We start from the raw sequence: 13,816 nt of genomic DNA on the forward strand, positions 1-13,816 counted from the left end.
CCTTTGAAAGTGAAGAGATCAACACAATTTGAAAAGACAATGTCACTTGGTGTAAATGTGATACGTGTAATAAATGACATTCAACCTTTCAGTGATGATGAGCTTTCGCAGGTTCGAGTAATGTGAAATATGCACGGCCTGTAATTGCACTGAATGCGGAGCCGTTTTCACATACACAGCTAAGATGGTGCGGCATTAGTGTTAGCATATTGTGCTCTCATTTCACCATGATTATGTCTAAGAGGACACATTAGCATGGAGTAATAATATTACTGTGTACATAATAACGGTAATGACAATACAACGATGACAACAACAAAATGACAATCTCTTTTACTGTGATTACATTGTAAAAATCGTTCCATTGCGTGTCTATGTGGCAATCAGAGGAGGAATCGAAAGCATTTGTGGGTGATAGAAATAGTTGGTTCAGTTCCACAAAAGCACTCTGTTTGTTGCCCGGTCCTAAAGGTGTTTCTACTCAATTATGATATGGGAACCCTCATCCAAATAGAGCTATCACGCCATACTGAGCCCAGACATCTTCACCATCACACAGCCTCTCCTCTGGGACCAAGATAAAGAGAGAGCAAGTTCTACCAGTGTTAAAGAATTTCACAATCTCAGCATGTCCTTCACAGTTTCAACAAACAGAGGAAGGTATTTCTTTAAAAGTAGTGTTTAAAATTCCTAAAAAGAATACTCATACCAACAAACTATCAGAGGAAGGAAACTATTTTAGAAACCATTTCAAAAATACACACAAAAATATAGAGTGAAAATTTTAGGGCTGAGCAGTAAATCAAAATATAATTGAAATGGCAATACGGCCAAGGGCAATATCTACAGGAGGTGCACATTTTTGACAAAGGTAAAATGTGTGACAAAATACCATTTTAAATGAAGTATTGCGGTGCTACAGAGATGTCCTGGCCTATGAGTCCTATTCTCCAGATCTAAGAAAACATGTTTGTTTGGTGCTGACCACAGCGAACGTCAGACCAAGAACATCATTTTAACATTTTTTTTCTCGTGAAAATGAAATGACCATTCCCCCTAAAACAGTGAATCATATCACAATTGCAGTATCTGTCAAAATAATTGCAATATGATATTTCTACCATATCATTTAGTCCTAGTAGAGTGTCCAGACTGCAGTGAGTTACAGTCAAATACATTGTGCACTCCACACTGAAATCATTAGCAGTGCCACTGTAAACTATACACTGCATTACTGATTTTCCCTCATGATGTGATTGTAATGGAGGAAGAGAGAGCACAGGAGGTAGTGATGCTAATTTTGTAATTAAAACGGATGATCTGATGACCACATGCAAACTGATCCCCCCGCCAAAGTGATATGACGGCAGAGTGGGCTGTGATTGATAACACTCGTCAATATATTTCATTTCAGGAGCCTTAGTCAAATGACAACTGGTTGTCATTGACTGAAAGCAATCTTTTTAAAAGGGGAGCCTTTGCTAAGTATCAGATGAAAATGATTCCTCTGTCTGCTTGGGTGTCACTGCCTGTAGGAGCTTTATTGATTGGGCTTGAATATATTGCACCCGCAGTAGTAACAGCTGCTAGTAATGTCTCTCCTCTCCTTCTGCTCTCCTCTTCTGCCCACAGCACTTTCTGTGCCGCAGTTTTTATTGTTGGTGATCTGATGTGTGCGTGTGTGTGCTCACATGTGAGCGTGTATGCTGTGTATTTATCAAGAGTGATGTGCGACAAATGTAAAGTGAGCCCGGTTCCGACCCAGATTAGTGAAGTGAGCACTGTTTGCTAATGTGTCCTGAAGGCCTGGCTGTCCTGGCTCCCCCCTTCAGCTATGTGGATGATTGCGCTAGTTAAACCCACCATTGTATCCCTGCTCTATACGCGCGGCGTTATCAAGCACAAGGATGTTGGCATTGGTTGGTAAAGGTCATTTACTGTAATGAGATTTGCCACATGCAAGCATATGGCTTGATTATTGCCCTGTTCGTTAACATTTTCAGCAAAGAGACAAATAGACAGCTGAAACGGGAAAATGTGTGCGTGTGTGTGTGTCTGTTTAAGTGTGTGTGTATCTGAGGGAACGTGTTTAGCATTTTCTCCTCAAAGATAGGATGAACTTTTTTCACAACGTATCTGTCACAGAGATGATTGATCTTTCAATTTTCCTAAGGAATGCGTACCATTAGAGCTGAGGATTTAAATTATCCCGTAAAGTTGCCTGCTTTATATTTTATATACTTAAAGGACAAACAACTCTGTCTGTCTCTTTGATAATTTCTACCACGTGTTACACTCCAGTGGTTTGGGTAGGAAAGCAATTATGTTACCTCATCAAACGAGAAATGTTTTCTTATCATGATTTCTCTTACATTACATTACATTAGGCATCTTGGCAAGTAATCTTTGCCCACCTGAATCATAGGAAACAGTGTGTGTGTGTGTGTGTGTGTGTGTGTGTGTGTGTGTATCAGTCACAGCATGCTAAACACACATATTTTGTTTGTTGCTGTGAATTAGCTCCTAATGTATCCAGTCGCTGTGGCTATGGGAATGTGAAGCATATTGTTTGCATGTGTTTCTGTGTCTGCTTGGCTGCATGCGTGCTCGTACCTATGCACCGTTATCTGTGCTGCATCGCCGTCTCGTGTATCCACATGTTTTCATGTTTACCTCTCCTTGTTAGTTTATGTATTTATGTGTTAGTATGTATTCTTTTTATGTGCCTCATGCGTCCATTCGCAGGTCTGCTTATGTGTTTGTGTGTACGTGAGTGTTCAGCAGGTATTTAACAAAGGCAAGATGTTTGCTTTATTATCAACATTAACTGTGTAAACACAAAAGGCTTCAAAGTTTCACTCAATGACACTGAGGGGCTGTGGGTGGCTACATCAAAGCCCACTACCTTCCTCTCTCCCCCCTTTTAATGAGAAACAGGACTCACCAGCCTTGACTGAACCTACCATCTGTGTGTGTGTGTGTGTGTGTGTGCGAGTGTGTGCAGATGCAGGAGCATGTCAGTGCATATGTACACTTGTGTGTATGTGTGTGTGTGTGTGTGTGTGTGTGCGTGTGTGTTGTGTAAAGTGGCACCACTATGCCAGACAACATGTTTATGGAGGCCATGTCTTATGTGTGATCTAATGGCTGTAATACCCCTTCCATTTCGCATGGTTGGTTTGTTGATTTCTACGCAGATTAGCAGTTATAGTAAAGATGAATGGCAGATTAGTGCAACGCAGAGACCTCTAAATGTCTCACCGCATGACAGACACTTTTTCATGAGCCATTCATTTCCTTTTGGGATTCGTGTGCAAATCCTTGATACGACCACAACAAAGACTCACCATGTGTGTGTGCCGCCATCTCACCTTTGTTGGAGAAATACATACACGACATGGGGGCATTTTACAAGAGCAATTAGGAGGAAAACTGAGATTGTTTTGCAGCAACAGACAGCACATGCACTGTACAGTGAGTCAGTCCATTTAGCTGCGTGACTGGAATGGTCCTGTTCAGTTTGACAGATCAGAAGAGGAAAAAAATCTCCACGCCATGAAAACCAAAGGCTTAGTGCTGAGCAAATCAGCCCTTTGTCTTGTTCAATTCAAATCAAAGGATAACCAGGAATGTTTGTTTGACAACAGCATTTACCATGCATTGTTCTGAAGCCCAGAGCCTCCCAAACAAAGACAGATAGGCTTTAAACAAGTCATTTAATTAGCACCGGATCCCCAGCTTTGGCTGCGCCAACCAATTATACATTCCTGAGGCATGTGCAGGTCCTATTTCACGGGAGCGAGAGGCAGATCCTCTCCAGCCCTGTCTCTTACAGTACATCTCTCCCCTTCCATTTAAGAGAAGGTAAATAGCCCAGACAGACAGCTTCATTAGCCAGCGTCTGAAGAGCGCGGGGCCGATTGTCGCTTAAATAGTGCGCTTTTACTGCAGGCCCAGCCGGCGACCTCCGATCAATTACAGCTGACATTATTGTTTGTCGGGAGCTTTTTTCCTGGACAGAGGGAGTAAAAAACGAGATCAGGCCTGAGCTTTGGCTGGAAATGTAATCTTCCCCCTCTCTTTGGTTCTTTCGCTCCACAAACAATAAATCATTCAGTTGAAGAGATAATAAAGTGCCAAGTAGGAGCTAGTTTAATTTTTGTCAGGGGAAATCTGTCCACAACAGAGTTAAGGGGAAGGGGCCAACTGCTACCTCTCTCCCATTCTCCGTGACAAAGGCTTACTTTCTTTTTCCTATTTTCCTCTGTAAAGCTAGGTGGCCAGAGAGGCTACACTCCTGTTTAGATGAAGATTAACAGCAGCACAGATCACTGCAGGTTATCATTTTTGTCATCAAAATGAATTACTGCTCCCTTTTTAATCATTTTAAAGCAGTCATCATCAAATCTTTTTTTTCACCGTGATTCTTTTAAGTGTTGCAACTACCGACAGCTGTGTGGTTTTCCAGTTGTGTCTGATGTAACAGCTTTTTAATCATGTTGTATCCAAGGGCTGTTTTAATTCATTCAATTCATCCTCCATGATTCAGATCTTTGCTTATCCATGCATGAACTCCCAAGCACCACACAACATAATAGCTGAGCTGTTTATATTGGTATTAAGTGATTTGTAGTTTTAATGATGGTAAATAGGAGTTCACCTTTGCAGGTCCCTCAGGCTTACTCCAGGTAAATTACTCCAAATGCATTGTTTATGCCCTTCAGGAGAGAGGGAGCTCAAGGGAATTCAACTCTCATCAGGTCTGAACTTCTGTATCGGAGATAAACAGAAACTGACAAATATGTTTCTAGAGGTGTGCCCACTGGAATATCAACACAATATCTGAATGATTAATGAGTAAGTTTGACTAATGTGTTTTGATTCTGTTTTTGTAATAGATATACATGAAAAACAGCATATTGATGAACACAAATTGCAGAGAAACAGATGATCCAATTATTTGATAGAGACCAACCTGAAAAATCTCCTGGACATATTTTGTTTGTGAGTAATTTGTTTTACAAGGCTCGAGCTATAGTCTATGGGACGAAATTGCATACAAATGAATGTAAAAGACTTGACCACGTTGCAAAAATGCCAGATACCTTGAATAAAACTGATCTCACTCCACCTGGCGCCTTTCAGCTACAAATAAAGGGATTTGGTTGGCCCTTGTCGGCCTATGCCACATTCCCTTACAGTGAGCTGAATGGGCCTTTATGAGAGAAACACCGCTTTAGTATAGGGGGACATGAAAGGGGCTGGACAGACACTGAGAGCGAGACTAATACCCCCTACAGTGAACAGAGGTCCACTGTTTCCCCACTGGGCAGTCGCTCTATCAGGTGGAGATATATCACCGTGTCATGGTGCCAAAGAGCGACGAGACACATCATTCACTGCAGATTGAAGTAAAATCGGAATGACAAAAACAAAGTCATGTCATTCAAGCTGTCTCTCCACCTTTTCCGTATGTTTTATCGATTTTGCTGAAAATTTTTGGGTGTGCGTTCACATCCGTGTAGCTGTGTTAAACCAAATGGATGTGTCTACCTCAAAGGCAGGATAAGTCTCTTCACTGTGGCCCTTGAGTGGCTTTGAAAGGTAGATAGGTAGCCTAGACCTCTCCATGTTGTCCTATAGTAAGTACCCCCGCAATCAGGCCCTCTGTGGCGTTTTTTAATTGAGCTTAGCCTGCTGAGTGGTAATTGATTCAGTCTGAGCTCCGGGAGAGGCGCTGATACAAGGTGCTGCCTGGCTTCCGCCTTTCTTTAATCTCCCCTGCTTTATATTGTTTGGGAATACTCGCCACTGAGAAACTGCATGCCATCTTTCTTATGGAAATCAATGCTTCTTTTGGAAGGGGAGGAATGACAGAGAGGAGTACTTCTCATGTCCTTTCATTTTCAACCAGTGTCCTTCTCTTTAGAGGCTTCGCCATGCAGATCTCCTTGCCCTTTGGCTACTGATGTTTTGTTAGAAAAGAAGAGTAGAGTTGTTTTGTGGATCAGCTTTCTGTAGTGCTGTATTTTTTTTCCTCTCTTTCTTTCACACAGCTTTTTACCTTGAACCAGGCTGCCAAGAAAAGCAGAAAAAAGGAATGAAAAATCAACAGAGAGGCTCAATCAGATCCAATAGTGTCTATGAGGTTTTCTTTAAAGCAGTTGAGGAAAAGCATCTGAGTGGCGAAGGAATGAGACCAAACTGTTCCCAGTCACTTTTGATCCTGCCAGTTCAAAGTCCCCATGGAGCAGAGGGGGAGGGAAGGGGGGTGCCGTGTTTGTGGGGGTACAGACACCTAGCTTTGACCTTCTGTGTGCGCTCATGTCCTTTGAAAGTTGGCTTGTTTTCATTAAGCCATTCAGAAGCATAGTGCAGTGCTACACTGTGCCTAACTAGTAACCCCCTATGGTATCTTTATTAGACATTCTTTACATTTTTGAGCCACTAATGCCTTCAATTTTCCCAATTAGACGTCTATTGCCATGCAGCAATTGAATAATTTAAAACATTTGTAAGATATCTCTGATGTTGTAATGGAATAATTTGTGTGCATATAAAAGAGAAAGAAATGAAATCCCATTATTGTAAAGGCTGAAAGTGACTTTACTGTTTTTGCGCTCTCTCTATTTCTCTCTCTCTCTCTTTGGTCTAGAATATAGGCTGCTATAATTAGCCTAAAGTCATTGCCATACTGAAGTCTGACGGTACTTGTTTGTCATTAGCACATTTAACTAGTCATTTGGGTAATGGCTTTTAAGATTGCCTTTATTTTTACTGATATTTTTTATATGTAAATATTGAAACAATTTCCATAATGTGCCCTTTTTATTCCTCATAGAATAATTGATGCATTTTTATTGCTGTGTAAACTTTGGTCTTTGGTCTTTGAATAACTGTGTATATAGTTATCATCTCCATTTTCTTTATTATTATTGCAGCTGTATCTATTATTAACGTATGTTGTAAAACATTTATGTATATTATGCTAACATGGAGAGACACCCCGCAAAGCGATTACTTAGAATTATTCCAATTTTTTTCTAATGGACAGCGCTATAGTGCCACAGTGTTACTGGCCACCAATTTAAAACTCATCTCAGTGGTGGGAATTACGGGTTGGCGGATTAACAGCACCAGGTTTTTAGTTTCCAGCCAGAGCGGCACAAGTTTCCCCTGTGAACGTCTAACTCATAATATGCATCATTGAGTAACCAACGACCTCTTCCTGTTTCTTAGGCCTGGAACTCCCCTTCATGATGATGCCCCACCCCCTGATCCCAGTCAGCCTGCCCCCTGCCTCTGTCACAATGGCGATGAGCCAGATGAACCATCTCAGCACCATTGCAAACATGGCCGCCGCAGCACAGGGCCAGAGTCTGCCCTCCAGAATGGTCACCTCTGTTATAAAGGTAAACTCCAATAGAGACCGGAACAACGTCTGCATGCATAGGCCCTCTCGATGTTCAATTTTTAATCTGGCATGCTTTTTTAAAATTATTTTTATAGCTCATATATTCAGATTTGGGCCTTTCCTTTCATCTAGTGTCTCAGTGCATATTTGATTTTATATGAGATTTATTTTGGGTGTGTGTTTTTTTTCGCTGCTGGGGTTGCAGGAACGTGTCCCGGACAGTCCCTCCCCTGCTCCTTCCTTAGAGGACAACAGGAGGCCGGGCAGCCACCCATCGTCCCACCGCAGCAGCAGTGTGTCCAGCTCCCCAGCCCGCACAGAAAGCTCTTCAGACAGGATACGTACGTCTCCGTGTTACCTCAGCACACAATGAGACAGACTGATTAATTAATTGCACGGTTAATTGTGCAAGGAAACAAAGCAACACAGCTAACCACCAAAGGAAATGTATATTGCAGGTTGTTGTTGTTCTGTCTAGGACTGAATGATAATTCAGTATTATCATTTACTGTCACTCAGCAGAAACATCTTATGATGAAATGGTGATTTTGGATACCATGACACAATCTGCTGTGTAAACTGATGATATCAACAATTTTTTTTTATTTATAAAATCTATTACACTCACTTTAACAAATATTATTTGAAAATTTTTAGCATTTCCTTTGACATCATACCCGACATTACCATTCAGTTCAATAGGATATACACTAATCTGAACATTTCACATGGTTTTGCATACATGTGCCATATCATAATACATACTGATAGAGAAATAAAATCCATATGAAAATTGTGAGTATCACCCAGTCCTCGTTCTCTTTTATTTTCAGCACAAATGTGAAAATAGGTGCTCAAAGTCACCGTTCTGCCACACTTGTTATGCTCTTCCCTCTCCAGCGGCACACCACAACGGCCTGTCCATGAACCAGGCCCTGCTTGGCCTGTCCCCCAGCATCCTGCCCGGGCCCAAAGAGGGAGACCTGGCCCACGACATGAGCCACGAAGCAAAGAGGATGCACGCCGACAAAGGTCAGTCAGGCTGGGTTTAGAGAACGTATGATAAAATTTGGTAGAACAGTCACCCACCCAAAATTCAGAACCGACCATTAAGCCAAAAGTGGGTAATGAGCAGAATTTGTGGGGTTGTTATGCTCATTATGTTGTCAGTAGTTGTTTAAATTTCCTCCTTGACGCATCCTATCACAGGCATGTTCACTGCAAATTCTGTGCAGGAAGTCTGGCATGTGTTGTTCGGTGTATTTTAGTCACCCAAACATTTCACCAGTTTGTGCTGCTTCCATTTTTGAGGACTGCACAGAAGCACAGTTGTATTGCGCTGTAGCATCTTACAGTAAACATGCGATTATGTGTCATCACATCTTACACGCGCTACCTACCGAGCTGTAGATGGTTTTAATAAATGACACGTAACGCTGTCATGGCGGATAAACATCACTCTCATTAACAGAAAGCATATAGAGAAATAAATATAACACATTCAGCCTCAGACCTCAGACCTCCCATGGTAAATGTAAATCTCTTATTATTTTTTGGCATTATTTCATTATCCTTTCACTGTGTGTGTAGAAAAAAAAGAAAGAGACAGATGGAAATCTGTCTACTAAGCGCTGTGGATTAAATACAAAATTAAGCAAATAATAGATTTTAGTATTCTCTGTTGGTTTTGAGCAGAACGGGGGTGGTTGGGTTGTGCTGGGTGATCTAGGGTGGGGTGAGGTTGATAATGATATTAAAACCACTATGGAAATCATTGGGCTGTGTGTTCCCTATTGGCTAGACTGACGTGAAGATCAGTGTTAGACCTTCACTCACAGGGTGTGAAGCAGTGAATAGTAATAATTAGCAGGATCATGAGCTGAATTTATGGGTCACAAAGTGTACGTGTGTGTGCGTGTGTGTGTGTGTGTGTGTGTGTGTATGTGTATGACAGAAGGAAACAGAAAGAAAGAGGCAAACATAAATCAACACAAACAGAAAAAGAAGGAGGTGTTCTCCACATTCTAAACTAATATCTAGTCAGCATTACTTCTCAACTGTAGTCCATCCTCTCGAATTAGGGTTAGGAACACAAATAGATTGTAATTTCCTTAGAATATTAGAGGAAAAAACAAATGACCTAGCAAGCCACACCAATTTTCGCTATTTGCCTCGCACACATCCACACGCAACACACACCATGTTGTTGTTGAGATTGTCAATTCCTAATATGTCACTGGACTTGATTAGGATTCTGGGCTCTCCAGTGTGTGCACCAGAGGTCTCGGGCTGTGGAAAACATTTTTATAAAATAACCCATTAATGCAGAGGAGTGCAACTAAATTAGTTACCAATTTGCTGAGCATGAATTAATGAAGAGAGCTTCTCCCGGCTCCCACAGTTGTAATTTTCATAATAACCCCAGACCTTTATTTGGCAGGTTGTTTAGTTTTTTCGTTTGAAGGTTTTCATTAGTCTAATGAGGACTGTGCAAGGGCGAGCAGTCAGCACAATTTACATGAGGAAGCTATCATAATAAATGAGGCAATTTGAATAACACGCACAGGTTTATGCAGCGAGATAAGAGAGATTGTAGCAGCCAGATCCAGAGGTAACCAATACATTAGAACCAACTAATAACCAAAGTAATTCCAATAAAAGCCTTAAGTGAAGGGAATAAAATTAATGATAGATATATTGAACTGTAATGATATGATACATGATGCATTAGATTAATAAAATAAATGTGTTCATTGTTAAAGAGGGGAGAGGCCCCACGATCCGGAGCTTTGTTTATGGCGAGCTTTTTAATTAGGCTTGTTCATCGCATCAGTTTGTTTAGACAAATGAGATAACATTCCAATGGTTTAATGATATCTCTCCACTTGTTTGATCTTTATGATCCTGGCAGAGCATTAAATTAATCTCATGCAATGCACTTTGAGAAGAGTGTGCAGTCGACACAGGAAGGATGCAGCGCCCTGGCTCATATGGAGGCTATTTAAATAGCCTAACACCTCAGAGACAGCCACTATAATGTCACATCACTCATATCCTATGAACATGTCTCATCTTTTTCATGTCATCTGTGTTGATGAAGGACAAAGACTGTTTGTTGTCATTTAAAAAAGACTGTTTCTAAAGTTGTGTCACCCAGTGCAGAGGAACCAGATGGTAGTTTTTGGGCTGTTGTTTGAACTCGATTATTTTTTGTCCAAATTTTAGCCTGAAAAAAAGGAGATTAGATGATGTTTGAGAAAAAACGGCTAGTAGAAAGCTAACTGTTATCTCACATGTGACTAATTGAATTGCTTCAAACAGAAAGTCTGTGGCGATAGCTTTCGACAAGCCTCTGTCTCATGAAACAGCAGGTAGCTGACAAACAAGGGGAAATTTGAAAGGTACGGAAGCCTTTGGCTGTAAACTCACTTTGGACATCAAACACTTGACATCATTTTATTTCCTCAGGGAAAAGGTGTTTTAAACACAAGCCATATGTATGTACATCGAAGCATAAGAGTTTCTGCGAATACCATGTGGCAGATTAAATACTCAGACAAACGTTTTGCCAACAGCAAATTTCACCACTTTACCCCAGTCATCCCGTTGCAGTTACACATGTCATGTCTCTTTTACACCGGGGTAAAACGCCTGACCGAGGCCAATACAGTATGTAAACTGATTCTGTAAACCATATTTTAAAAGGGGGTGATTCACTGGTAATACGATATTGGCACTTCCCTGCTAAACGTTATATATCCTTGTTGACACAACAGGAGATGCACTCGTAATGTCCTTCCTAGCACAAATGGGCGCTTCTGGTGTATTATGTCACCTCGAGGTGCATTCTTCCATACCTGCTATCTAGTGAGCAATCATTGATGTGTTGAGCACTCTTGTGTGCCCGCTATGGAGAAAGCTGATTCGCCACGCCTTCTCCTTGTGGGATGCTCAGTCAGGATGCTGCCCTAGATGTCCAGTTGCTGTCCTCAGGGCTCCTGTTCTATGCACTGTCTGCAGTCCTAGTTTACAGTCTGAATGATGAAGTGCAGCAGGTAACAGTATCACAGTCTATTACCATACAGCTGCTGAGGGCATGGACCTGCACTCGCTGACAGGCTCATGTTACGTGGGGAGATATTGTTTGAAAAAGATGAAAAAGGCAAAAAAGTGATTTGCAGCCTTTGTAGTCTTGTTCTCTTGTGCCTTTGCATATGCATTTCTAATGATAAAAGGGGGTTACATGACTTTTGGTCAGACAGAAGTTTCAGCATCAGTTCCGAGCTACTTTTGCGGTGTAAATATTTCACTGACATTGATGGGTATCTCTGTACAGTATCATTAAAAGTTAGATATGTTCAGTGTAAGCTTCTTCTCTTCATCTTTCTGACTTTAATGCATAGTGTTTTGTTCAGTCCTCCCGATGTCCTTGGCGTTGCAAGCTTCAAACACATGCTGACTACCTGACTTTCCCTAAGTCAGGAGGCAAGATCATTAGCCATCACAACCCTGAAATGTGACTTGGCAGACAATAATGCTTTATGATCAAACAACTTGTCAGTGCGTCCTGTTGAAATGAAAGAGTGCAAAAAAATAATTCAATAGAGGATCAATCAAATTTCCCCAGCCCATGTGAGAGAGATTGCTGATGGTGCAGAGAGGGGCTATTCCTCCAGGACATGGGAGTTCATTTGGATATTTGTTCTCCCCCTCATGAATGTTCCATTGCGTGACACCATCTCCCGCTAATCACATTTCACTGAAAAGGGGGGATGCTTTTAGGGACGTTGAAAAGAGAGAGGTTCTTTTTAATCTTTGAAATGCCTCAAAAGTGACAGAATGCTTTCTCCTGCCAAGACGTGAGCCTCGGATGGGGAGATAAATATGCTGTGGTCAGCTAAGTGTATCTAGTGAGCAGAGAGGCAAATTTAATAATGCATTATCATTCACTGGCGAAGGTGAAATCTCCCTGTCCATCAGAAGGCTGAGGCCTGTTTCATGTTACCCTTCACTGCAAACGAACAAGTGCTTTACTCAGCCATACCAGAGATGCACAGTAGGCACCAGTGCTCTACTATGTATGCTGTTCTGGACTGTCAGGAAAACATGTCTGTAATCAAAGCCTTCATCTGTTGGTTTTGACTGGAGACATTAATGATCACAGCACTTATTCTCAATAAAACCGTTTTGAATAATAACCTTTTTTTCCCCTTTCTGACAACGCAGGGTGCATTTTACATATCTGAGCATCTGCTATTATGCAGATTATGGAAACATATTTACCCCAATGCCCTTGGACAACAGCATTAAACAATTATGAAGATTATGTACAATGCAGAAAATTTGCGATTCAAAACAATACGTATCTTAGCGGTGGCAACTGTTGCAGTCAGATAAGGTTGACCCTGAATATGTATTTCTGTATTTTTGGAGACATTCTGTGGGGTTGTTTGTACAATTTAATATTTACATGTAAACAGTAATTAAGTGATGCTACCAACATGCCAGGGCCAGGCTCTGCCAAGGTAAACACCAGCCTTAGCAGTTTGCCACAGTCCATCATGTTTACAGACTTGCAGTGCCGAGTGCTATTTGTGTGCTCTTCCTTGGCAAAGCCCATAAAACACAACCAATTGGAGGCCGAGTGTTGAACACAGTCTCTCTTATCATCTGGCAGTCTGGTAGCTGACTTGAGGACATTGTGAGTCAAACCTTTAAATTTTCACTCTACGATAATTACGCTCCTATACTTGAGCTTTTATATCCTTTCACTGAGAAAGTAAATCATTCCTAATAAAGAGAGGAAGAATAGGGGGCGGAGGGAAAAGTGCTTGAGGACTAATTCTCTTCACTCCCTCCCTCTCTGCTCTCTATTCGGCTTTTTTGAAAGCCTTTCTCTGAGTATTCCAGTCACCTTGACTTTGCAGCAGCAGCCTTATAGTCTGTTGCTTATCCTGCCTAACCCCAGCCTGTCAATTAGGTGTTTAAAAATTAATCTCTTTAACTGGAAATACCATGCCAGCTTTCTTCCGTCTGTAAATGAAGTGTTATTAATTCACACAGTGCAAAGCCAATGTTATGAATAATGTTATCAAAACAGATTTCCACACGTTTAACACGTCGCTCCTATTAAAACCCCTTAAGTATTTTTATAAGTGTGAAACCAGGACTGCAAATGGATTTGCATCCATTTTGCAGCTTCTACACCAGACGGGCACAGAGCAAGTGCTCTAAAGCCAGGCCTTTTAAAGTTTACATTTCCCATTTCCTCTTTTGTTCTTTCATCTTCATTTAAAAGCAGCTCAGTATATCCAGCCTGGATTAGCGCCAGCCAACGTCGACGATCGTTCAGCAGCAGTACAACAGCAGAAGCCTCTCCCGGTAGGATTGCAATGCCAGGCA

The 13,816-nt window shown here is 41.4% G+C and overlaps 1 protein-coding gene across 2 annotated transcripts in view; it reads left to right on the forward strand.

Moving 5' to 3' along the window:
- Positions 1-13,816, forward strand: part of dachd (dachshund d) — a 91,808-nt gene that overhangs the window by 62,118 nt on the left and 15,874 nt on the right. Inside the window, exons 4-6 of one of the 2 annotated variants that reach the window (XM_030081419.1) lie at positions 7,240-7,412; positions 7,611-7,755; positions 8,315-8,446. In XM_030081419.1, the coding sequence (XP_029937279.1) occupies positions 7,240-7,412; positions 7,611-7,755; positions 8,315-8,446 (450 nt within the window). The remainder of the gene's footprint in view (positions 1-7,239; positions 7,413-7,610; positions 7,756-8,314; positions 8,447-13,816) is intronic. The other variant, XM_030081420.1, reaches the window with a different exon arrangement.

The sequence above is a fragment of the Myripristis murdjan genome, chromosome 21 (assembly GCF_902150065.1).
Source record: "Myripristis murdjan chromosome 21, fMyrMur1.1, whole genome shotgun sequence".
NCBI lineage: Eukaryota > Metazoa > Chordata > Actinopteri > Holocentriformes > Holocentridae > Myripristis > Myripristis murdjan.